The sequence below is a fragment of the Strix aluco genome, chromosome 11 (assembly GCF_031877795.1).
Source record: "Strix aluco isolate bStrAlu1 chromosome 11, bStrAlu1.hap1, whole genome shotgun sequence".
NCBI classification, from domain to species: domain Eukaryota; kingdom Metazoa; phylum Chordata; class Aves; order Strigiformes; family Strigidae; genus Strix; species Strix aluco.
The window spans coordinates 21,305,064-21,332,037 of record NC_133941.1 but is presented as its reverse complement, the minus strand read 5'-3'; the positions used below and the strand labels follow the sequence as shown (position 1 = coordinate 21,332,037).

Here is a 26,974-nt window from a genome sequence, read left to right as displayed (position 1 = left end):
AGCAGGAATCGCAGCTGGTTTTTGGGACTCAGCCCCAGCAGCACCAGCCCCTCGGGCACAGGCAGGCTCTGCACAGCCTGGGTGCTGCTCGGGGGGTTCTGCGTGGGAATGGCTGGCTGGTTAGAAGCTGCTGCTTTTAGCTGGCGGTACTGCTCCTGCCCCCCTGCCAGGCCAGGTGGCTGAGCAGGGGTCAAAGTCCTGACTGTATTGGCTGTAGTTAATTTTGATCGCTTGTGTGTGGGGATAACTATTCATCTGCAGGGAGGACTGGGATGTGAAAGCAGATGTATTTTTGCGTATGGTATTGCCAGTAAAAGATGGTGCCAGTGATTTCTGGAAAAGCTTTTTGTAGACTAAAACTAGCCTCTTAGGCTTTTTTAAGTTAAACTCATTTAGATGTTCCCAGGTTGCTTTAGAATAATTATAATGAACAGAAATCACATTGATGTAACGTAATGGTGACTTGTTCCACTCAGTTTTAATCCCCTTCCAGCTCTAAGTGGGTATCCAGTTTGGTAAAGTGCGGAGGAGACTCCAGACACAAATTTAACATGTACTTTTTGGCCATTTTCTACCCACTGTTACTTTAAAATGTTTATAACCACCTTTCAGCTACTTGTATCTCAAGACATGTAAAGCAGCTATTCCAATATGTCTAAAGAACCATTGCTGGCAAAATGCATTACATTTTGTCCTTGTGACAATTCCTGAGCCATCCTGTCCTTCTCTTAGGCAGTGTTGGACACATTTAGCACCATCATGTACTTATGACTCACAAATAACTCACAGGATTACTTCAGCCTGTTTGATATTCAAAAATAATAACTGAATATTTGCCACTGATTTTAACGTGGGACCGTTTACAAACCTGGGGAAAAAGATAATCAGATGTTAAATTGCAGAATAGTGTAAGTTCTCCCCTAGCAATTCATAAATTTTAAAATAGGGGCAAGTCTTGAACGCATGCACTGGTAGTGTGTGTGTGTGCTGGCGTGTGTGTGTGCACAGGTGCACGCATGCAGCCGTGTCCACCCGTGTGCCCAGGGGTTGGCAGCGGGGGGTTAGTGGGTGCCTCTGCCCTACTGCCTGCCGAAGGGTGCTGGCACGGTGAGCGGCGGGGCTGCTTGAGTCAGTCACTGATCTGTTTGGTCAGAAGAATAGAACAACGGCAACAATACAGCTCTGTAGCCCTGAAAATTAATTGAATTTCTGTGAAAATAGAGGAACATTGCTCACTGTCAGCGGGAAAGAGTGGCAGGATTATTGACCAGGCTCAGCTTATAGAGGCAGGAATGAGAAGTGGCAATACTTACATCACCTTCATCAGAAGACTAAGCTCTGTGGTGGGACTACTACTATGTTTCACTTTACCCCATTTAATTCATTTAATTCCCCTTTGTGCTCTGATCCTTTTTTTTTTTTTTTTTAATAGGAAGAAGAGAGGAAGTAAGGCAGATTTCGACTGGGGAAAAAAAAAAAAACAAACAGAAAAAATTGTATGTGGGCAAACCCCTCTTTCCCATCTCATTCTCACCTGTTTTATTTTAAACATTTTTCTACTCAGTCAGTGCCACTTGTCATGAAGATAGTCATGACTGCTGTTCTTCTTCCTTGTCATCACTTTCTGTCCATGCATGGGCTGAAGGGATGCTTAGTCTGCCTGGAGGAGAAGTGACTTTCAGCTGCCCCCCCACAGCCACACCACTGGCACTGTGGCTACCAGGAGAGGAGAGGAAGAAGCAGTGAAGATACGGGCAATGATCAGAAGGGAGGGCAGAAGTTACCACCGTACCTTCGGGGCCATCTCTGGACACTAGGAATAACTGGCCATATATTTATATATATAGCACGTAGGGGGTTTTTCTCTTGGGTTTTTTTGGGGGGTGGATTTTTGGTTTTGGTGTTTCCCCCTCTCCAATTTATAATCCTGAGGAGTGTGGAAGCTGGGAAAGCAATGGGGGGGAGTGGCAGGGGGAGGACATGAAAAGAAGCTTTTGAATATAAAGCCTGGTGCCTTCCATCTTGCTCTGAAGAGTGAGCAGTGAAACTGGTTAATTTGAGGTAGTTTGGCAGACTCACAGACACTAAGGTAAGGGTAACAGCTATAGCTGGCTGGCAGCTGCTGCAGCTCACACTTAGCTCCGAGTTAATCGGTTCAGATTCCTGGGAAATAAGGCTTTCGTGCCATCACTTTCCTTCGTGTCCGTCTGTGTGTGCTTGTAGGTAGCCATACAACAGATCTCAGACTCCTCATCACTGGGAGTCCATCCTGAAGTGGAAGGGACTGAATGCTTTAGTGCAGCCCATTTTGCTGCCCCCAGCTGGGTTCAATGGCGGCTGCCAAATGTGGTTCTGATGATGAAGGGGTGTTGGCAGGCAGGAGATGTCACCCTGCGCTTACTTCCAGGCTACGGTAACATGAGATCATCTGCACCTGAATGCATAACCATGCCTTTGGGTTGTAACCCAGCCCCCCGAGAACCAGCCAACAGTGAGAGCTGAGCAATTTTAATAGTTAATTGCAATGCTATTGTGGTCTGAGCAGAACAAAACAGAAATAATCAGGCTTAAAACAAACAAAAAACCCCCAAAAGCGACATAGTGTTATTTTAGAATAACAGCACACGCAGCTGAACTAATATTCCTGACGAGCAAGGACATGGGTTTCTCGCAGGGCATCCTGCAGTCCTGTAGGGAAGAAGTGACCTTATTTGCATTTTTCTTGTTGAATTGCTGTTGGGATTTCTGCAGCACAGCAAGAGAAAATTCCTCCAGGAGAACATGGAAATATCACAGCACTAACGCAATATCCTTCAACTAGGTTCCTTTTCCTCAGCCATCCTTTGCCCCTTGCGCAGACACCCAGCACTAAAGAACACGTCTGCTTCTCTCAGCTGCAACTCTCATCCTTTTTCTTACAATATACTGTGAAAGCAGCAGGCCATAATACACTACATAATGCCCATGAACTAAACATTAAAGATCATTTAGATTTTCCTCTGTATTTCAAAAGCATCAAAGTTGCTCCTTCCCCCATTTCCAGAACAATCTGCGAAAAATTTCCAGAACAATCTGTGAACAATTTCCAGAACAATCTACATGCTTCTGCCCTTCCTCCCCAGCTTTTCTAAAAGCAGAAGAAGGATCTGCCCTCGCCTTGTACTTGCATATTTGAGTGCTCCTTTCTAAGGTCAGCATTTTGAAGTCTATGATTTCAGACGCTTCTATCAGGAGCATTTTCAATTCTAATCATGTTCTCCAAATTGCTTAGACTCTTTCCCAGCATGATGTCCTGTTCCAATTTTATAGTTAGATAATTAAATTCAGAGCACAGGAGCATTCAGCTCCTCGGCAGTATTGCATAGATGCAGATGTAGCACACACTGCCGTGCAACTTGCTTGACAGCTTCTCCCTCTTTCATGGCAGCTGATACAGAGAACAACAATTTTCTGGTAGAAATGTAACATCTGTCTGTTTAGTATGAGGCCGCTGTTTCACCAGCCCATGGGCTTCAGCCTGGGATGGTGCCCTCCTCAGTGACAGCTTAGAAAGCCGTGACTTCAGGTGCTGCAGTTCATACCCCAAAGTAGCAGCAGAAATGTACCTGAGGAACGTTTTTTTTAAAATCCAGGCTTTTTGCTAGGGCTGCTCGGAGGCCCTGGTCTGCCATCTTCCTACAGGTGTACTAAAGCAGCAGGATGCCAGGTAGGGCTATAAACTGTCACCTTTTAAGTGTTCTGCATAATGTATGCACATACTTACTAAATTATCGAAACGGCAGTATGGATTAATTATACACATCACAAGTGTGATATAAACTTTAAATATCAAAATACTGTATTTTTTAATATATAATTACATGAAACATTTAGAACTTGTTTCACAGGAAATAACACATGTTGGTTTTGTCCAATGAAAGACTGAAAAATTCTGAATTTAATGTATAATATAACCTTTATTCTTTTTCCTCTAAACTCTTGGAAACTTACATAACAATCGTGCTTTAATTATGACACCATTTATAGACATTTAAAATGCATCTTAATTTATAAATATTTTACATTTGGTCCATAGAACAGGTTGCAATTTACTAAATAATACTGTACTCTTTTAAACAGGCTCTGTATATATTTTTGAATATGTATATATTACATATATATTTTTATATAGAGATAGATTTGCTTGGTGTTCAGATATTTCCTTATTGCAAAAAGCATATATGATCATACAATAATCTTTTTTTCAGGGCAAGTACTACAAAAAAGATACAGCTATTCACAGTTTACACACAGTAGTTCTACAACACTATTTTGTGCTATATGATACGTTTGTACAGCTTTTTGCTAAAGAGCAGGTCTGTCAAACATCTGTCATAATTGTTTACAATCAAACATTAAATACTGCATTTTTCTTAGAACAACATGGGACTTGATTACATTAAACAATAAAGAGAAAGTTGGAATTTTTTCCTTAGTCTAATGAAATTCACAATTATAATGTGTATGTATCATGTATAATGTTTGTGTAGGATGTAGGGGTTTCCTCTAAATCCCAAAGACTTACAGGACTTTTGCATTTCAGCTATAGCTGTTTAGGATGTAGCTTAGATCTCATAATATTTTACAGTTGATCTATGTATGAAACAGTTTAGAATCTACCAAACATACTCTGAGATTTTATGATGTAGTTTGAAATACATGTGTATTATATATATATTATTTCTACAATAATGTGCTTGACATTCTGAGAATAATACCTTATTGCAAGAACATGTTTGTCACCTTCAGACAAAAACAACGAAAAACCCAACATTCACAGTTAACATGTTTTTCACGTAGTAGTTCTACATAAATTGTGCTATCTAACATTGTACGTTGCACAAAAATTTGCTGAAAAGCATGTTTCATTGCACAGTTCTGTCACAGTCATTTACAATCGAACATCAACTGCTGCATTTTCCATAATCCTTTGTGTCTGTCATATAGCTGCCAAACGAGAAATACCATACAGGGCTAACCACTGCATTTTCCACACAGGGAAAATCTTCCATGAGCTGAATGGGCTTTCTAGCTACACGGCAAATGCAGACTGAGCCCAGAGTAGAGATTCTTACATTATTGGAATAGCTTTCCCTCAAGCCTTCATCACCACAAATAATATGTAAATAAAAGTAAAACTGTTTTCAAAGTGCTAACGATCCATATTTTGTAATTTGCTTATTAGAAACTGGTAAGTCCTTTAACAGATTAAAAAGAACAGTTGTGAATTAAACCCTACATTAGAACTACAAGGATAAGCTTCAATCTTTAAGCCATTGTTTTGGTTTCTATTTTGGTGGCAATGCAGTAATAGTAGAATAATAACAGCATAATAAAAGCTCAAATACTCTGAGCTTGAACTGCAAATACTTTGCATTTCTTTTACTCCTGGGAATCTTTAAGAGCTCTTGGATGTTACTTCTCATTTTGCTAAAAAAGTTAGAAGTCATATTTTTGCCTCTAACATCTGTGATTCATGCCGTATTGATTCAGAGATATGTTCTTTTTGTAAGAAATAGTATATGCATTTTCAAAGAAATTTACGCTCTTATTTGAAAGTTATCCTGAAAGGCTAAGTACAGATAGCATTTACAGCCATTTTATGCTGTATTGCCACAAATAGCCATATAACTTCATTTGCACTAGGAATGTTTATAAAGGCTGTGTCTACTGTTATTTGAAAGAAATCTCTTCCCCCTCAAATGGCCGCGACTAGAACAAATTTAAAGGGCAGAATTTTTTCACTTGTTTACAAAATACTTCATTCTTTTGTACAAAACAATTCCAAACTTAATTTTACTCCTGCAAAGTCAGAAATAACAGTCTTGGGATTCAGTGGTAAGAAATATTGATAAACTACTAAAAATCAGCAGCACAAAACTTCAAATAGTCGTGCTAAAAGGTAGATTAAAAAGGTCTTGGCACATCAATTTACAAATTCCAAGATATGCAACTATTATTGTGAAAGGATAAAAACATTAACAGTCTGTGGATTGCCAGAGAACACAAAACACTGTCAACATCTGAGCTTGCACAACGGTTGGATCATACCCATGGCGATTCCCTTATAGTGGAGATGACCTTTTTCTTTTTTTCTTTTTTTTCTTTTTTTTTTTTTTGCCACTAGAGGTAGGTAATTATATTCTCAGACATAAATTTGTGGTCATATTCAACCATATTTTTTGTTTTTCTGGAGTAGTATTGGTACTTTCACAATACAGAAGTTTAGATGTAGGCTTCTTTGTTTGCAGAGTTGCTCTGTTGGGCCTGGTCTGGCCCGTTTTCAGGATGAGTGATGTCTTCACTTGGCTGAATCATTACTTGGATGCGCTGTTTAAAGAACAATAAATGTGAGGCAGTCAAAAACCTGTTTCTAAGCTTACTTTTTTTTTTAAAAAAAGCAATCCTAAACACTTCTGTCAAGGCATTAGAGCTAAAATTAAGAATTCTGTCTATCAAAAAGACAGCAAGTCACATATACTAAAACCAGTTTTAGCTGAGTTCTGACAGGACAGTAGGAGTTAAAAGACCACATACAAAATGGTGGATGCCACCAGGCACTGACAATGGAGCATGCCTAGGGAAAAGAAATGAGAAGAGACTGCAGCGTGGGGCAGGTGAGGAGCGACTGCTGCAAGCCCACAGGTCAAGCAGAGAGGCTGCAAGGTTGCAGTGGGCAGCAGGGACTCAAGGCTGGACCTCAGACACGATGGTGACCTCCCCAGGGAGCAGAAGAGACTGCAGAGTATTGGCTGCAGCTTCTGCGAGTCACTACCTCCAAGGATACAACAGCTACAGTAGACTTGTATTTAAGATTGTTTTATTTCTGCTCTGTCTTTCCTAGTCCTTTTGTGTTCTCCATTCATGAAGCTTATCTGCCTAGCTCACATTCCTATCGAGAGCTCAGTTTTGATCGTCAAAGCCTGTGAGGGCTGTAGGCTCCTTCTATTATCTAATGATCATTTGTCAATGCTTTCAAAAATGAGACCTTAATCCACAGCAAGACTGAGATGGGGAACTTTTACTGTGGTTTTATACTTAGAAGATACTTATATACTCTGCCCAAGAAGCAGCTATATTTTAGAGCAACAATTCTCCATTTGAACATAAATGTTTTCATAAGACCATTGGAAAGATATTCAAAATGTAGGAGCTAAGAAGAAGCAGAGGGGGGGGAAACCAGCATTTTTTTTGTAGACTTCTTTGAAGCATCACAGAGTCTTTTAAAATTTGCTGAAGACAAATATTTCGATCAAGATCTGAGCAATTCATGAGACATTCCTTGTCAATTCTGCTTAAGATCATTTGTCCCTTTGCAAAGATTCAGCTGATTTAGGAATATTCCAGAAATTCTGACAGATTAATTTTGACAATCTTTGGTTCCCACAGTCATAGAGGATACAGATGCATGTTCCAATACTTGTGGCTGAAGAAGTCTCTTATGCACAGAATGAGATTATCAGCAGGAGAGGGAAAACTGAGGGTGCACCCAGATTAAAAAAGTTAAGTATGGCAATTGCACGTGATTACTAAACCAGTGTACTGGTCAATAGCCTTATTAACATTTCACACTCCTTTAGCAGCATTTCTCTGAGGACCTTAAAACGGATTTAAGCCATACAACACCTCTCTCACATGGGAAGTGTGATTTCCTTTTAACTATTGGAATAAGGAATCAGGAATCAGGGAGAGGCTAAGAGCACAGTGCAATGAGAAAAAGGCCTCTAATATTCTTCATGAAATAACTGTTTACAGAAATCCTTTAAAAAAAGACTAAAGGGAAGTGCAGCACAATCATAAAATGTGATCCCAAGATTTTACATGTACTTTCTCTCAGCTGCAGCAGAACAAGGCAGCTGTTGTAACTTAGAATGGGTGTAACGCAGAACAGGAGCTCAAATCTTTCATCACATTGCAGGGAGATGCTAAATAGGGTCACTGTGAGCAGACTCATGGAAACCAAGAGTTATGTGGGTTTAGGCCCAAGAGTTTCATTCCAATTCCTTAGAGCATCACCCGCCTTGATACATGATGGTATGTCTTCTGTTAATAGGACAAATTTACATATTTTGTAAACTGCTATTTTGTTTTCAAGGTGTAAGGAGCTGGGATGCAATGTACCAGAAACTATCAAAACCCAGAGATAAGGACCACATTTAATGCAGTGAATTATGTTTAACAACAGATGGCACAGACACTGTCTTGTCTTTTGTCTGTTTAGTACTTGGTTTTATGTTTTTCCAGCTTGATAGAAAATAACAGGGCTAAGCAAGTGAGGCCACAGGAAATATATAGTAGAAAATAACTGCCCAGCAATCTTTTATCAGTGTGCACAGGTTTCTCAAGATGAAGTCATGTGGTCAGGGAAAAAAAAAAAGAGAGACTTACCTGTTTTAAGGAGCCTTTCAGGGTTAGAAACATATATGCCATATAGCCTGGTATCAGCACCATAGAAGACAAAGCCATGAACCAGCCAACCCCTTGGCCCCATTTTGGGAAAACGTAACTTCCCATTGTGAGTGGAGTCATTTGGACAGCACTGAAGATAAATACTCCCTGCAAAATACAGCAAAAAAGAAGGTTTGGATGAGATTTCCAGAGTGTTCTGTGTTCAAGAGCTTTTCTGGATTGACTTGGACCTCAAGCCTGCTTTTACATCCAGGTAGGGAGAAAAGGGTTCCTTTGGTCCCCGGTGATGGCTGCTGGGCACTGGCTTGTAGATGGGGCCTGCAGGTCAGTCTTCCAGATGGAGGTTGCAGGAAACAGGCAGATATCAGCCCACTGCACTGACTGACTCCCTGCTAGCTTAATCTCTAGTGTGGGAACGTGTAAATAATGAAACTGTAAATCTGAAATTGTGAAGTTGTTTGTTTGTTTCCACTAACTTTCTTATTTGAATAATAGTTTCAGTACAGCTCTCCTGTACTGGTCAGCAGCAGAATCCTAGAGGCTCTGAATAAGAAACATTCTTTAAAGCCTGGCTCTGCACTGACCTCTCTAATATCACCACCTAAGAGTGCTTGGCCCAGAGGCTTTGATATTGTTCAGATCCTCGGAACAAACTTGTAATGAAAAATGAGGGCAGTCAGAGTGGAACCTGCAGTTCAGTAAGTGGCTACTGATTTGTCTGTATAACAGATCTTATCCTATGAAATTCAAAAACCACTTTGAATTTTTCAATAACAAGAGATGAGGAGATAGTTTCCCCAAGAAGCTTCTTACCAAAATTAATCTTAATGTTTCAAGTCAACACTATATTTTCACATACATAACCTGCATCTCAGATTATCCAGGTATGCTGGTACGGGGAATCCACTGGTACTAGTAGAGTCCTCAGATAACCTGCACAAAATCAGAGGGAAGGGGGCTATTGGGAAAGATGGGGGTCCTGGGGAATAATACCTGCATACACATATATACTGTACCATCGATCAGCAGCATTGTGGGTTGCTTTTGTTGTGTTTTCAAACAGATGACCTGCCAACACGGTATTTTTTCCTTTAAGTTCCCAAAGAAGAGTCCTACCCTGGCCTGTTTCAAATGTCTAAAACAGCCTGCATCAGGGAAACTTGCTAAACTGAACCAGCAAAAAGGAAGCTCATTCTGATCCCAGGTTCAGGCCTTGTGCAGAACATATTCCCAGAGGGGAGAATGCAGAGAGGCAGATTTTATTAGCGTGTCATCACCACCTCTGAACTTGCACTGGACAACAAGTTCTGTTGAAGACTTTACAGGATAGGAGAAGTCTGGTAAGTTTTACATGCAATGTTGGTCATCTTCCTTCTACACCAGTAAAATAAACAAAAATGCATTTTTGCGCCTTCCTGAACACTTATTTTCAGAAAAATGAAAGCTGCCTTCATCTGGGTAGAGATTAATCACGGAACCCTCAATACAAACACATTTCTGTGCCCCTCTTTAGTGCTCTTTGTTTGCTTTTGTATGACTATCTATATGGGACTATCAGAGAAATATCAGTGAGTGAGAAGTATTGTGTCATGTGTAATAGTGTCTACTTGATAACAGCTTTTTATATTGCATCTGGGTTGACTACATTATGTGTAGTAAATTTACATTTCTTTGCTTATTATTTCAAAAAGTACTGTATGGGCTTAACTGGATAAAGTTTAGAATCAGGAAAAGACTATATTATGGTTTCCAGTGCACAAAATCCTTGCAAGTTTGCCAGAAAAAATGGTAGCAATGTAATATAAACTGGGTAATATCTGCTACAGAATCCCATGAGAGAACACCATTTTACAGTCCTAGTCTATTACCAGAATAGTGCCTGTGAAGGAATTCAGCTTATAAACTATGGGCATTTTTGTGTATATGGAAAACTTAGACTTTAGAGAGATTGTTAAATTTTATCTAAGAATACAAGAAATGGTCAAAATTTATTTCTTACAGTTTTCTATCTCTGCCAATCAAACTCTTGACTAGTTATCATTTCCAGAGGACTAATACAAGTCTTGAAATTGAGCAAGGCTTCTTTTCTTAGGGCACAGGCTTCCTCTAATGACACTGGGTTTTGCTTATTGCCTCAATGGAATTGTTCAAATCCTTAAAAAAGGAATGAGGTCAGAGTTAATATGAACCTGCGGGGGTGGCAATGACAACACTGTAGTACATAGGCCACCTCATTTACATCCTTTGAATCATATAATAAAAGTTTGTTCCTTACTGCCACAATGATAGGAGTGAAAAATGACCAGCAGAGTTTCCACCAGATGCAGGGTCTGTATCCCACCATCTCTTGGATGTTGTCATAAAATCTATTAACACCTAAATACAGAAATAAGAAACAGCATAGAAATATATCAGATAATTAATTCAATTGAAAGCTCAGTGGTTTTGAGAGACGATGTCATAAACAATGAGGTATATTTGGAAGCTCTATACAGACCCCAGCATAACCTTTCACCTATCTGAATGAGAAATGTGCAAACTCAGATGCACCAAGAATCATTTGTTCTCATTCTTCTGCATCATAATTAATTAGCAACGAGCAAACCTATTCCCATGCAAAGGCTGAGGAAGTCTGTACATCTGAAGGTCAGATGCAACGAATGCTCTTGGTTAATTTCAACCCTAATTCTTGGTAGAACAAGAGATTTTGAATTATATTTTATAAACTTTTTTTTTTTCTTTTTTAAAATAAACCCATCCTAGCATTATCCAGCTTCACTCTGTGTGGATATATGCATACCATATACATGGAGAACTGCAAATGATACCAAAGAGTAGCCCTTCTGCTGCTGCTGTTACCTACCAGCACTCCATCATCTTCTAAAAGGTACGTTGACCATATTCTTTGTAAGTTTGATTTCTTCATTATTTAGCTGGTGTATTTTTCCATTCACATTTTTTGGATTCTTATGCAGTATCTCTCCCCTATAAAATGCTGTTCCATCCACTTAAGCCCATTAAGACAGCAGAAAGACTCCCGTTATCTAGCTCTGAATCAGTTTTGTAATATAAGCTGAAGTGCCTTAGTAATGATGGGAGTAGGTCCTTGAACTAGCTAACACAGAACTAAGGTCAAATGCACAAATACTCTGGCAAGAATATGAAACATATTCATTAATCTTTAAACCCAGAGTTTGCCAGTCCAGTTTTCTGGATATTTTAGGGCAATTATGCAAGATACAACTGACCAAGGAGCCTGGCTCTCACTACAAGATCCTAGAGTGAGAGAGTCATTTCTGGAAAGGAAACATTACAAAGTCCAAAAGACCTAAGTCATTATGTTGAGAACAGCAGTACCTAACACCTCTGAAGATCCAGGCTTTCCAAGGAAGGGGGACGGGGGGGAAAAACCAAAACCAAAAAAAAAACCAAAAAAAACCCCCCCCAAAAAAAAAAAAGAAAGAGGGAGATGTCATCTCTTTAGTATTCCTGAAACACTTAGCATCTAATGACTTCCAGGCTTAGACACAGGGTGTTTTAAAGAGCCAACAAGCTAACTTTGAGACCTCAGTGAAATTATATGCATATAAAACAAGGCCAATTTCAGTTCCACCTCAGCATGTGCACACACAAGAGAACAAATCAGTAGATGAAGTATCCTTATGATGCGTACGGCTTATGGAAAAAATAAAAACATATTGTTTACCATAGCACCAGGATATCGAGATGCACTCAAAGAATACAAGAAACAAGAGACTCATTCCACTGGCAGAGTAGTAGTCAAAAAGCTTAAACACATAGATTCCACCCTAAAACATATAAGAAGGAAGTGTTAAAATACATAGTAAGGACTCCAATATCAAGACAGATTAAAATGCAAGCTACAAACTAACAGTGGCAAATAGGTTAGGGACATATTAATGTAAATTAATTAAAATTAAGAGGTTAAAGTTTTCTAACGCTTGAGGTCAATACTGACAAAATTAGATTACTGCTAGAATTCAATTAACTGGTTTAATTTCACTTTACTCCTTTTTGTTCAATAATTCCATCATTTCCCTCAAATAGTTTGCAATCTAGTAGATCACGGGAAGCAATGGAGAGTATCCCTAGCTACCACTTCTTGGGCTGTAAGACAGACTGCAGAGATGTGTATTTTCTTGTCAGCTGAACCATGAAGTAGGACAAACTGCATCCACAGACTACAGGCATTTTACACTTATAAGTTAATGTCTGCTGCCTGAAGTCTTTAGATAGCATTGATAATAGATGCTGCCACTTCAATGGTCTGCAACGATTTCTGGTTGGAGCAGGGGAAGGGAGAAATAAAGCAGATGCTGTACAGTAGACGTAAGATCACATTCTTATACAGAACATACCTGAGTAATATTGGACAGCCCTATCAGATAGGAAACAATGCATACAACAGCAATGAAGATTTCTCTTCGATTGCGCAGTAACTTCGGAAATTCATCCACCAAAGCTGTTATGAATCCTTCCACAGTGCAGAACTGCAAGTAAAGTTAGAAATAAAATACAGTGCAATGCAGTACAACAGCAGGATTAGATTTAGGGGAGGAGTTTTCAATTGTGCCCATCACTGGCTTGAGGCTGCATCCATTAAATGATAAATGAAAATTCACTTGACTTCAGTGGAAGCAATGCTTCTGAATATCCTTGTTTCTGTCTAAAAAGATCTGTGCAAAAAGATTTCCAGCTAGAAAAACACTCAAAATTCCAAACCCTGAACTACAGCATGTGCTTTATGAACATAGTGCTCATTCTTGTTATAAAAGAGGATACACCTACAGTTGAAGGCTTTGACCCCTAAATCCTTCAAAAACTTACACTGCTCCTTCGTGTGATTTACTCACATACACGAAAGCCAACAGACACAAAAAGTCTAATCAGATTAGTGCTTCGTGGTGAAGGTTAAAGACACAAGATTGATTCTCATCTATAATAAACCAGATACTTTTTCTATCCCCAGGAAAGATTGTTGATGAGGATGTGGTCCTCCAAATTGAAAGCATAGCCATACATCAGATTTCTTTTTGGTATGTATATATTGAAAATTAATGTTATTAGAATGATGGCTGAAATAGTGAAAAATGGAATGTATGTAAAGTTTTATTAATTTCCAGCAGTGCAATCAGAATTTAACCAATAGTTACAGCTCCTATAAATTATAGTGTATGAAATGTTTCTGATAGACAGAAAATGAAGAAAGCGTGACAGCCTGTAGATATATATTCTTTTTAATAATATTAGACTACCTTCCTCAGCTGTTAGTTGCCTAGAGACAAGTTCTTTCAAGAATATTTTTGACCCAATTAATTTCACAGTAGTTTCCTCCCCGATTGAGCAATAGGTTTTAATGTCAAGCCTGAAGCTTATTGAAAAACGAAGAAATGGAAAACAAATTGTCAGCTTCCTTTCATGATGCAGGATAAAATGCCCTCTTGGTCTTTTTGTATTTTGGTTCACAGGCTGAAGTCAACTTGGATTTACAGAAAATGATGGATTTTCTCTACTGAAAGACTAGTACAGTACTAAGCTAGTAATTCTCATATTCCTTTATGTGCTATGAAGACTGTGCTAATAACTGTAAGGTGCTGGTTTGACAACTGCAACTGATTGCAAGTAGATTTAACACATCTGCCTATGACCAGTCGCATACAAATGACCAAACATTTCAGCAGGCAGAAGGGACTTCCCTAACAAAGTCCTCAACATACGCTTTGCAAAATAAGACAGGGTGATTTTAGTGTTTACAATATAGTTTCTACCTGCATTAAAAGTATTACTGATTAATGAATGCTTTTGTTGGACGTAGTCCCTTCTAGCATGTAAAGTGCTTTTTCTTGTTCTGTGTGCTTTTTTGTTCATTTTGCAATAAACATTTTTTTAAACGATTTCATGACTTAATTATTTCATTATTTAATTATTCAATCTAGACAGTAACCTGAGAGAACGTTTTATTTGGATTTGCAGAACCTCTAGGGTGTGCCTCCCAATCCATTTCCTGTTGTTGGATACCATCTATAACTCTTACCTAAGGCCTGAACCATTAAGTCTTGATCCTTACAACTGGGAAGTGATTTTAGAACACACTAAGACCCAGGATGTCCTCAATAATGAGCCTACTGCCTCCTGAATTTGCTCCTGACATTTGTATGCTTGAAATGAAATGTGCACTGCATGTTTTTGCTCCACGTGGTAAGTTCTGAAGTTGCCTTTCAGAAATACTTGTGGCATCTACATATTGTAAAGCATATCCCAGTGTCTCCTATGTTGATGAACACGCAAAGGTATTTTTAATATTGTGATTGAATGGTTAAGATTTCAAAGAAAGTTCCTTTTGTCTGCAGAATAAATTTTCTGCACATTCTGTATATGCTTCCACCAGTTCATCACAAAGTGAAAGTGTCTTAGTATCAGCTTTTTACTATTCCAGGCTCCTTGAACCTCTTAGTCTTCCCTCTCCTTAGTACCTCCTATTATTTATCTGATTATTCCAGAAACCATTCTGCACCACTAACAGCTGGCAGTGCAGAATGAACAGAGAGGCCAACCTTGCACCATACAGTTGCATAAAAGCTATCTTCATTATTAATTATTACACCAGTTTTACCTGACTGTCAATTCCGAGCATAAGCAACATGGAGAAGAACAGTATTGCCCACAAAGGAGAAATTGGTAACTGTGTCACTGCTTCTGGATAAGCTAGAAATGCCAGTCCAGGGCCTGGTAGGAGAAACAGGAGAGAAAAGGTCAACGTGATTGATTGGGTGTTGTGATTATTTCCTCCTGTTGATGCACAGGCTTTAGATATATTTGAATGACTGACCCACAGAGGCAGCATCTGACCAGGGATTTCAGCTTAATCAGTGTTCACTGACCAAGAAGTCAGTGCACAAGGCTTGCTTTTAAAATGAACCAACCAAAGGAAAACAAAAAATCCTAAAACCCCCAAAACCAAGCAAGCAAACAAAGAAAATACTAGATGCAGTTCAGAAGCTGCTCCTAAGAGACACCTTTGTATAGCAAAGACGGGGAATGTTAATGGCTAGGATTACATCTTCAGGTACTGATCAGCTTTCTCCCCCTCTCAAATAGTTATTGATAGCTGTAATCCTTTGCTTTGCACCAGGTAGTTCAGAAGAGAAACAAAGACAGCTCAGAAATGGAGAAGACATTTTTCCAGCATTTATTGCATTCCCATTTGCTATTCCATTCCCTTAATTATCTTAAAATACACGTTTTAATAAATTATGTAGTTGTGAACAGGCAAACCTTTTCATTTGTGTTCCTACTAGCTGCTGATGGGGGGCATAGTGTTGGAAGGAGAACATAAATTCTTATTAAAAAAGGAGCTCTTTTTGTTGTCATAGCATAGCTGGAAGCCAGCTGATGTCGGGTTAAGAGGGAAACCTGTAGCAAACTAAATAATCACAGAAATAAAATTAGTGTGCTTTACCTAAAGGGGGGTATCTGATATTTCAGTTTTCATTAAAAGTAAATCTGTCCATGACAACTGGTTGGACAGTGATAACTTTCAAACCAGTGAAGCAAGGGGTGGCACTGGACACCTGAATTGTCAAAGTAAATGCAATGCAGATTTTAAAACAATTACTTGCTAGCAATAGCAGATATGATTGGAATGCCTTCCCAATGGCAGTAGTAAAAGCGAAATAACTTAAGATAAATATGTTCTTAATTTTACTCTGTTCCACCAACACGCAGCTACAGCTTTTAATAATACTGTTTGTTTTGCAAAGCTGTATAAAAGATTGCAAAACAACATGTCTCACGGTGCTAAAATAAAGCGCCAGTTTCTGAGCTTGCTAGGAGAAATAGAAACCTTAATTAAAAGGTCAAATTTCCAAATATCCTTTGCAATTAGTGGCCACAGGACATCATGGGCATCTTTCAGAAGTCTATTATCTTAGGTACCTTAAAATGTATTTAGGAGCTTAGTATGATATAAAAATATTGTTCTGTTTGTAGGTGTAGTCTCTATATAGTTATATCTGTATCAAATATATAAATCCAAGAAGCTTATTTCACACACCACTGACTTTCCATAGCATTTTTTGACAACAGTGTATGCCGTCATAATTATTTTCCTAATTTCTTTGTATGTGTGGCTTATTAAAGATTATTTTTAGGGATTAAATTCTCTACTTTTCTAACTAAGGAAATATTTCATCAATGGGATATATTTGCTAGTATAGCAAGACATACTTTGTCCACCAGTGACTTCCAACCAAGCTTTCAGTTATCAGATCCGCCCCTGTGGCCAGAACTGCTAAATGAGTATCTGGTACACCAGCTGCGTTAGGGCAACCATCTGCTCTGCTACTTTAAGCTTTTTCATCTGGAAGACAGACAAGGAGCTGCAAAGAATAGCAGAATTTTTCCACGGACGTCTTACTGCCCCCTAAGTAAAATGACTTTCATATTAAAGGGTCCCATAAAACTGGCTGATGGCTGTAGGTCTGAACAGGTGAGAAATGGAGCTGTCTCAAAGGGCTTAACCTCAAGAAACAGTAAAAGGAACTTAAAAACCCAGCTGAATTTGAGAATATAGGCTCCAAAACCACAATGACCATCATTCCTCCTTTCAGTTTGCTTTCAACAATTTCAGTAGCAAGAGGCTCATAATCTGATGTCACAGCTAAGCACTGAAGCAGATAACTGCTGCCATCTCTTGTAAATGCATCCCCTGCAAGTAGTATTCATTAGCATTCACTGCGTCAGCCCAAGATGAGTCTCTGGCTGCCCACTCTCCACACCAAAGGTTTGAGAGCACTAGGCAGGCAGGCAGACAGTCTGCTCGACATGAAATGATTTTGCTGGCGCTGCCTTGAGAGGTTTGAAACAATGCTCTCCCTTCTGCAACCAGTAAGGGCGACTGAAATGACAGGGAGCTGAGGAACGTTTTGAGGGAGGGATTTTGAACAATTACATGAAGCAGTTGGATACAACATGCAAACAAAAAAATAACTGATGCCACTGAACAACTTAGAGAAAAATATATTGGATACCTGATGCTGCAACATCTGCAATAGGCCTCTTTGTGACATTAGCCATGAATCCAACAATGGAGAAGATAACAAAGCCAGCAAACATGCTCGTGCATGAGTTTATGCAGCACACTATGATGGAGTCCCTGAAATAAAAGTAAGGTGCTTTAAGCAGTAGGTAAAGCAGTGCTACTGTTCATCAGCTTGTTTCCTGTGAAAAGATTTCACGATTTAGGATTTCACAGTTTGGGTTCCATTTCATGCTGGACAAGTCATACTCTCTCCTATTAGTGTAAATGCAGTTATACATCTCAATCCTAGTTAGACATAAACATTTCATAGTCAGATCTGAGACTGCACTTTCTATCAATGCTATAGTACACAGAAAGACAGAATCCAGCTCCAGCTGAGACAGGAAAATGCCATTGTAATATGTGCAGGCATCTCCTTACCTGTAAACATTATTGTGGAAAGGGTTGTAACTTCCAAGGGCAATCAGTGAACCAAGACCCAAACCATAGGAGAAGAAAATCTGTGTGGCAGCATCCAGCCAAACCTGATTGCAGGAAATAATTTTTTTAAAAATCTGTTTCTGCACTTGAGGAGCAGGTCATATGTCTGAAAGGTGAACAGTTAGTAGTGAAACTTTTGTTTACAAGGATTGAATATTTACCTCAGAGTCTGAAAGCTTACTGAAGTTGGGAGTTATATAGAATAAAATGCCTTCTTTTGCTCCAGGCAGTGTTACACCACGGAAGAACAAGATAAGCAGCATAACATAGGGATAAGTAGCAGAGAAATATACCACCTGATGTGAAGAAACAAGACATTGTAAGTGTGGAAGGAAGAATGATCTTTGCTTGCTAACACTTCAGAAAATATTTGCTCCCTAAAAATACTGTAGCAGCAACTGAGGCTGACTTTTAACATAGAAGCATTTATCAATGGAAAGGCTTGGTGTGGAAAGGGCAGCGCCTACTGCAGAATTCCCTAAATACCATGTCGTCTACAAGGCAGGTGGCTGTTGCCGATTTTCCTGAAGGTGGAATCAGATATTTTTGCATGAGGGGCTCATGCTTTTGGGTTTTTTGTATTCAACAGGGGGAGCTCCCAAAAGCACAAGGTTCATGGCACCAGTACCCTGCTTGTAGAACAACATCTGTTAGTTTTTCTCCACCTCTCAGACAGCTGCTCTTGTATTTTTCATGCTGTCTCCTCATCTATGTTTTGATATAGAGGGTCCTTCTCTCTTGGCTTTTCAAAAGCCCTATAAAAAAGACACTATGAAGTCAGACTCCAAAGAAACAAAGTCAGCCCTCTTTCTGCCGCCTTCTTTGCGGATAGAAGAAATAAAATGGTTTGGTCTGAGCTTAACTAGGCCATGATCAACATGCAGCTTGAAGTGGGTCACAGTAACAACCGTCTTGTCAAAACTTAACAATTCATTCTTTCAGTATGAAAAAATCCTAGTCTTCTACACCAAACCTGAGGTCTTATAACCCAAGCCTCCAGTTGCCACCAAGCCTCATGGCTGCGGCTTTTCATTTCCCTAAGATTTCTTCCAGTCATTTTGGGGAGAGGGAAAGGTATATGCCAATGTCAGATGCTGTTGCCCTGTCATTCCTGGAGAAAGGTCTGTCAACAATATAATTTCCTTTAATTCACTAGTAAATTCTATGTTGCACTCAGAAGCCAGTCAGACTCCAAGAAGCACAGGACACAAGCATGCCTGTGGCAAGAACCACCTACGGCTCTCATTCAGCATGAGGAAAGGAGGGAGTAGCTCTTACATGCAATACAGCTTTGACACTTACATATCTAAGTCCAGCAAGAGCTGTGCAATAAGTGCATGCTTCTCACTGACGCCAAACCACCGCATCCTCACTCTATTGCTATCCAAACTAGCTAGAATATTCATCCCAGGAACAAGCAGACATGTTTTTAGGCAATTTTATACCTGGCAAAGCCAAGAAGTCTGTGAGTGAACATACCATCTAAGACTGTGGTCAGACCTAGCTACAGAGGAGCCAGCTCTTTCAAAAACATGGTGCTGTATCAATTCAAGAAAGATAGAAATTAAATACTTCACAGAGCTATTCCAGCAAAACTGTCCCCAGTGCTCTTACCTCAAGAATTTTCAGAATATTTGAGTAAAATGGGCATTTTTAATTGAAAGGTATTTACAGTACTTTTTAATCTTACCTTTCCAGTCCAGCCTACCCCCTTCCAGATACAAAAATACACCAGAATCCAGGCAATTGCTAGAGTAATTGCTAGCGGCCATCGTATTTGCCCTGGTTTTTCCAATCCATCAGTCATCTGGTGCATGTTGCGTCTAGAATAAGCCAACAGAACGGTGTATTTGACAACTAATTCAGAAGATTGTATATGAATGATAACAAGCTGATCCTTGCATATGCACAGGAATGATATAGAGGAAAATTATCAGCTTACTCCCAGAATTCAACCACGGCACTTGTCATGTTGGTGGTGTTTGCTAAGGTATAATTGGAGAAGCAGCGGTCAGTGTTCCATGGGTTCTCACAGTGTTTCCAAGGAAGAGTCTATTTAAGAAAGAGAGAGAGAAAAACCTAAGCAGTCAAACACTTTTTAAGTAAGTATTACCTCAGGTATCTCTCTCTCTACTAGAAATGACAGTTAAGTGGAGAACTAATATACTTTGAGTTCTGCAGTGCACTGACCTCCCTGGGGTGCATGTCTGTCACATAAGTTATTTAACTTCATATCAATTTTGTGAATCAGATGTGAAAATATTTATTTCTTTCTTTCATATATCAGCCCAAATGCTCTGGATATGCCTCTCAGCATGTGAGAGCACACTGAGTGCACTACAAGAAATAAGGGCAGCAGAAAGGACCTCCTGGAGGTCCTGTTACTTCTTGTTGCACTAGGGATAGTAAAGGTGTGATGGTTATTGACCAGAGATTTTAATTTTCCCCTCAGATCAGGGGACAATTAGAAAAATGTAAACTTTCTATTTTTTGCATGCATTTTCTATGTGTCCATTATGCTGTTATCTTTCAGAAGTTCTGAGAAGAAGAACCTGTTTCCATATCATGTCCATTAGAATTAATCTCATTTAGATACAATTTAGATATTCTTCTGCTGGCAAATCTTGGAAAATCCTCTCAGAAAATGTTGTATTAGGGTTCTGCATGTTATAAATACAAGGATAAGAGGCTTCAAGGGAATTAGAAGTCAATGTTCATCTAATATGGGCCAGTGCACCACTTCGACTGTGACTGACCTTTCACATCAATAACAGATCTGAGGATAAGAAAAAAAAGAAACGATCATGTCACTCCCAGACAGTAATTAATGCAAATTTGGTCAATGGACAATTTTCTAAAGCTGAGAACAGGCAAGCATGAACAAAATCTGTAGAAGAGACAATAACTGAACAATAATGCATTAATTATTGAGACTTATGTAAGAATGCTTCCTCAGATGGCCAAACCCCACAAATCAGACAAGACCTACTCAGCTGATGAATCATCCTTGAGACGGAAAAAAAGGCAGTTAAAAATAAAAGTTAAAAGAAAAGAAAACAAAGTGAAAATAACAACAATGAATGGAAGTTCAGAGCTTCCATTCCATCACAGACCTTCCATTCCATGGGGATTTCTTTAATAAAACCCTCCACCATTAAACCATGTTGCAATGATACTGTTTCCCAAAAATCTAACACTTGTGTGGCTGCTATTGACAAAAAAAAAAAAAAAAACAACTCAGTTACACACTAGAATTTCTCTCAGGTGAGTTACTGGCCTAGAAGCTTGAAGGCAAAGGGGTACAAGTACTCTCGTTAGCACAGCAGAGAAGCAAGGAAGCATGCTTGCGATTAAAGGGCAGAGACAGAAAATAAGTGAAACTAAAAGGGTAGAGATGAAAGAGCTGTGGCTCTGAAGATTAAGATGGGGAAATTTAAACAAATCAGTAAGAAAGAGAAGCCTGTGGCTAATAATAACCTATTATTATGTTTCTCCACTGGTATTCTTGGAACGGAATATTTTCCTCACAGTTTTCTATTCTACATTTCTTGTGCAGAAAAGGAAATTAAAAAGGAGGGATTTTTACAAAGTAGCTTTCCTTTAGCAAGAAAGGGCTTATCCTCCTGATTTCTATGCATTTTGTGTTAACCTCACACCTTTACAGTGAGACAGATTAATCAGCTTATCTACATATCACTTTGCTTTACATCCAACAAACAATTCCACCCCTTCCACCCCTGCCCCCCACTTACAGTGGTAAAGGAATTATACAGGTAGTATATGGCCCATGAAATAATCACAATGTAGTAAATATTTAGCCAAAAGGAAAGGACTGCAGCAGCTAGTCCCACACCTGTAAAGAAGAAAAGAAGAAACAAAAGAAGGCAACTTTTAGTAATGTTTGTACAAGTGTCAGTTGAAGAGCTGCAGTTCAGAAAGACAAATATAACATATGGGGCAGATGCCATTTATGGAATTTTGTAGAAGCCAAGTTAAGTTTTTAGAAATACCCTTATAAAATGGTCACTAATTTGAGTGATAGTTAGGTCATCTATAAGTTTAATCACCATGTCCAGTTCTCTGTGTGTTGCAGTAAGCAGTCACATCTGCTGCTGCTGAGATTTTACAGGTATTTTTTACTTCTAGGGAAATGAGCTAAATCAGCTCATTCTGTGAAATAGCAGTCCCACAGAAACCTCTGGCAGATGCATGCGAGTTGAGTATGAATTATAAGACCAGCTGTCCATTTAATACACTGATCCAAGTGCTTGATGCTTAGTATAATGCTATTATGTCATCTCAGACTAAAGAAATGTCAGGGGTTCCACAATGAGAATGACTTGTCTTCTACTCTACATGGAGAATTCAGGCGTATTTTAAAATATTCAGGCTGGTGACAGTTACCACATGACACTAAACACGAGCAAGTGCTGAAAATAATCAGTATAATGCAAAGCAGGATCTATACCACAGCATCACAGAATCATTCAGGTTGGAAAAGACCCTTGGGATCATCAAGTCCAACCATCAGCCCTACTCTACAAAGTTCTCCCCTACACCATCCCCCCCAACATCTCATCCAAACGATGATACCTTGCATTGTGTCCCCTACCAACACCATTAACTCCAGCAAAGTTAGGATAGTTATCTGTGAGAAACATTTTCCTCTCCCTGGGTTTTCCCAGTACAAAATTTCCTAGAACAAAATCCACTTAAACAAACTTTTAGCTCACCCTATGCTACTGTCCATCCTACTGTGTGAAGTAGTTTATAAATCAATGTGTAACTTGTTCCTCTTCTGGCCCAGGGGTCAGATCATGAGCTCTTAAGTGTCAAAGGATTTAAGACTAGAGGGTGAAAAGACAGTTTGTGAGGTTTGTAGGTCTGTGCAGAATCTAGACTAAAATCTTGAGGTTCTAGCAATGAGAAACCTCGAACTAGCTAAAAATCAAAGTGTGGAGTGAGCTTGTCTTATGCAATTCAGTATGAAATTGCCACCTTTAAAGTGGCTGGCCTTTGAATTTCAATAGAGAACAACAGGAGATACAAAGCTCTGTGACCTTGACTAGAAATAATGTTTACCAAATTGCTGTGAACAGAGTTCCATACCTGCTCAGACAAATATTGCTAAATTTAAAATGCTATTTTGAACAGTCTTTATATATTCCTAACAAAACAAAAAAAAAACCCAAAAAATCAATGTTTTTCAAGTTAAAAAATAAGTTTGTTGAGATTCTAATGTCTAACTCTTGCTGTTTTTAATGGGGAATGATTAATATTCTAGCGTGTTTCACAATTGTGTTTACACCTCAGAAAGTTAGGGTTTTCTGTAAAATTATGGTTGAAGTAAAAGTATGAAGGCATAAAGAAACATTCTTGCCCTGTCACTGTGTGCAACTTTTGCAACTTGGAAACAAAGGGAAAATAACCCAAATTCATACCATACCTTTGAACATTGGAGCAAGCTTCCACACTCCGAGGCCTCCTATAGATGTATACTGACCAAGGGAACACTCCAAAAGAAACAGTGGCACTCCAGCAAAAATTAAAGTAAGGAAATAGGGAATCAGGAATGCACCTAAAAAGAAAGAAGAAAAAGTCTGTTACAATGGGGAAAAACACTACTGAGTTGCCACTATATCCATCCCTATTATATATGAAAAAAAACCCACTTTTTTTTCCTGTTAAGTGTAACTTTTCCAAAGAGTTAGTGGAAATCACATGCACACTGCTGAACCAGTATCTCAAGAAGTGAAAATATGGGGAAAAAATATATCTCTTCATCATTTGAATATTTTCTGTTTAAGTAAAAAGTTAAAACGCAAAAGCCTTTGTATTTTGTTGCCTTCATCTATCACAGGAGCATGCAGATAGCATAAAGGCTTTAATCAGAACTGGCTGCTTTCCAGCTGAAGTTAGCCTTTTATGGTAAGCTCAGAGTCGGTATCACAAGCTGTATGCAATCCTCTCAAAAACTGAAACCAAAAGAGAGCACTGAAGGGTTGGCGGACAATGTGCTTTAGTTCTGCTCTAATACCTTTTGGTCTTTTAAGAACACCTGCCAACTACAAGTTAGAATAAACTCCAGAACAGACCTCAAAGCAGAGCACCACACTCCAAAGTGGCTCCAACTCTCCTGGACAGGTGTAAAGAAAAAACAAAAAAAAAAACCCAACAACAAAAACATAACCAAACCCAAAGCATACCTATACAGATCAAAAAGCTATGAAAACCAAGTTCTGTTTTACTGATAATTTTTACGGTGAGTTCTAATATACAATATATCAAGGTTGTAAGAATGAAACAGCAAACATACCTCCACCATTCTTGCCACAAAGGTATGGAAATCGCCAGACATTCCCTAAGCCAATGGCATAACCTACACAGGACATAAGAAAGTCAAATTTTCCTTTCCAAGTATCCCGGTCTGGAACATCCGTCTTCTTCTTCTGCACTTTTACTACCAAGGTTTTAGGCTTGTCATTGGTGATCGAAGCATCAACTTCCGTGGAGATCTGTCCATCTGCCACTTTAGTTCCGTTTGTTGCCATGTCTCTGGGTTTGGCGGGAGAGGCTCTGGCAGCAGCCGGACGAGAGATTTCAGCACCAGTCCACGTGGACAGCAGCTTTGCGGCTCGGGGGCGCCCAACCGCGCAGTTGGGGCTTGGCAGGCGAAGCGGGACCCCCCCAGCCCCCAGCGGGGGTGCAGTCTGTGTCAGCTAGGCCGCAATCCTGTACCAGCTTCTGGATCGCCCTGGAAAACACAACATCACACGATTCGGCGTTGCTTCAGCAGGACTTTAGGCAACTTAAAAACATACGGTGACCAGAGACCTCGCTGCCAAAAGAGCTTCGCCATGCGGTGTCTCAAAGACCTTGGCTCTGCCCTCTGGATTTTTTCTTATGGACTCAGTAGGAGGCTGGGCAGAACTAACATAGTCCCCCCAAACAATCTCCAACCCTCAGTTATTCATTTTTTGTCCCCCCCCATAGCTATGAGTCCACAAAACCAAAATAATTATAAAATGCAGCATCGTAGTGTACATAGCATATAGCCCAGACGAGCTCTCTCTCTCTCTATATATATATATATGTATGTAAGATGAGTCAGTAATGAGGTTTCTATTTCATAGTCCACTGTACAGTATAGATAAAACAGCCCAGAAATTGGGCAATGAAACTTTTCCATTTAATCGTTCTGTATTTAAAAAAAGTAAAGGAGAATTCTCACAATTGTAAAGTTCCTTTATTTACAAGAAGTCGTGGCTATCAAGAAATAGCACTTGCTGCCTTTAATAGTGAATTTAAAAAGTTATGAACAGCATGCACTTACCTAACACACCTTTCTCTAAAATACTCCCAAAGGAATTAAACAATAAACCAGATGAAGCAACAAGATTTAATCCTGGGTAATGGTGTGGAGTTTTACATGTGGTTATAATTAGCTGTTAATAAAAGACAAATGTTTCACTAAGCTTAAATAAGCACTGTAAGACAACAGGTTGCAGTAATCACCCCTCAGTTTTTGTTTCCTACTGTGGGTTGCATTCTTGCACCTTTTCAAAAACCATTACTGGCACTATATACATTTTCAAAATGTAAATAAAGGAAAAAATCAAGGAAGCAAATATGCATTCTGAAAAACGACCTGGGATATTTCAGTCAACTCTAAAGCATGTGTGACTCCTGCAAACTTCTACAGCTCTACGTCAACTGGAAAAAAAAAAGTGAGCTAGTCTCTATTGCATGCCTACTGTATGCCCATTCACTATCAATTTATTGTCAAGTTCCTCTTAACTTCTTTTATTGTATGCCAGTCACCAGTCCTCAAACCAGAGATTGCAACAAATGAAACACTTGCCAGTGTGAAGCTACACCTTACGGCAGCGTTGGCAACATTGGCCATGAGGTCATGCAATGATCAACAATAATTTTATTTACAGATTTGTGTAAAGGAAGATTGAGATTATCAGCCATTCACTTCTAATTGTAAATTATGTTAAAAGAAACATAAAAAAGCATGTCAAGACTGTTATAAACAGTGCTTTTCTTCAACTTCTCATTTCAGATCGCTGCATGATTAAAATGCTTATTATAAGCCCACATCCAACAAGTAATAAAAAAAAAAATTTCAGTTGGAAGCTGAAGAAGAACCAGCTGTGGGTATGTTGGGGTGAGGAGAGAAACAAGGATCATGCTTGTAACCTGCCTCTCTGTTCTGCTTCAAGATGAGACTCAAAGAGGGAAACTCCATTTATGTACTTTCACCTCCTCACAAGTCCTGTGTACAGATATCTCCCCTTCATAAAACTGTGGACTTAGTTTTCCATATTTCAATGCAAGTATGTCCAATTTTGTATACCAATAAGTGTCATTTCTGGCTGTAGTCAGAAGTTTGAGCAGTTCAGGTAATGCATTTCCTTACGCACCAGGAAATACAGATCATTGTGTCAGCAAAATGGGGCTTCTGTTCTGAGGCCAGATCGAGATCACGTTGAAACTTTGACCTCCCCACCTACACGTGTGTAAGTCGGTGGTGTAGGCAGCTCCAAGAGCGCAATAACAAATGTGCAGTTTAGTTTGCCAGCACCACCTACTGATGAAGATACAGAAGTGAAAGGGTTTCTTTTTAGACAGCACAGGCTGTACGAAGCGAAGGATCACCTGGGTGTTCTAGTACTTTTACAAACAGGTCCTGTTGCAATTTACATTCGGGCTGTGCTTTATCATCAGCAGGAGCTTCGAAGTACTGGAAGAGGCTGAGTGTGTTGAGGATGAGTGGGAAAAGAAACTGAAAACAACATAAAAATCCCCAAATAAACCAACACTACATAGAGAGATATATATGTATGTATATCTCTCATTTGGCTCATAATGAGAGAGAAACTCATCCTCACAGCTGGTACTCCACGAAAGGATCTGTGTTGCATCTCCAAACTTGAACAACCAAGCCAACAGGCTTCACCCCCTCATATCTATAAACTG

General features: G+C 39.3%; 1 protein-coding gene across 4 annotated transcripts in view; it reads right to left on the bottom strand.

Moving 5' to 3' along the window:
- Window positions 1-3,936: 3,936 nt before the first annotated feature.
- The window catches only part of SLC6A1 (solute carrier family 6 member 1), a 64,097-nt gene continuing 41,059 nt past the window's right edge, over window positions 3,937-26,974 (bottom strand). For 3 of the 4 annotated variants that reach the window (XM_074836613.1, XM_074836614.1, XM_074836615.1), the window contains exons 2-15: window positions 24,306-24,743; window positions 23,436-23,567; window positions 21,742-21,842; window positions 19,932-20,041; window positions 19,680-19,812; window positions 18,151-18,285; window positions 17,930-18,033; window positions 17,499-17,623; window positions 15,083-15,195; window positions 12,828-12,959; window positions 12,155-12,257; window positions 10,724-10,824; window positions 8,428-8,595; window positions 3,937-6,369 (exon numbers count right to left, since the gene is read on the bottom strand). In XM_074836613.1, coding sequence (XP_074692714.1) covers window positions 6,265-6,369; window positions 8,428-8,595; window positions 10,724-10,824; window positions 12,155-12,257; window positions 12,828-12,959; window positions 15,083-15,195; window positions 17,499-17,623; window positions 17,930-18,033; window positions 18,151-18,285; window positions 19,680-19,812; window positions 19,932-20,041; window positions 21,742-21,842; window positions 23,436-23,567; window positions 24,306-24,540 — 1,797 coding nt within the window. In that variant the 5' untranslated portion in view covers window positions 24,541-24,743 and the 3' untranslated portion in view covers window positions 3,937-6,264. The remainder of the gene's footprint in view (window positions 6,370-8,427; window positions 8,596-10,723; window positions 10,825-12,154; window positions 12,258-12,827; window positions 12,960-15,082; window positions 15,196-17,498; window positions 17,624-17,929; window positions 18,034-18,150; window positions 18,286-19,679; window positions 19,813-19,931; window positions 20,042-21,741; window positions 21,843-23,435; window positions 23,568-24,305; window positions 24,744-26,974) is intronic. The other variant, XM_074836616.1, reaches the window with a different exon arrangement.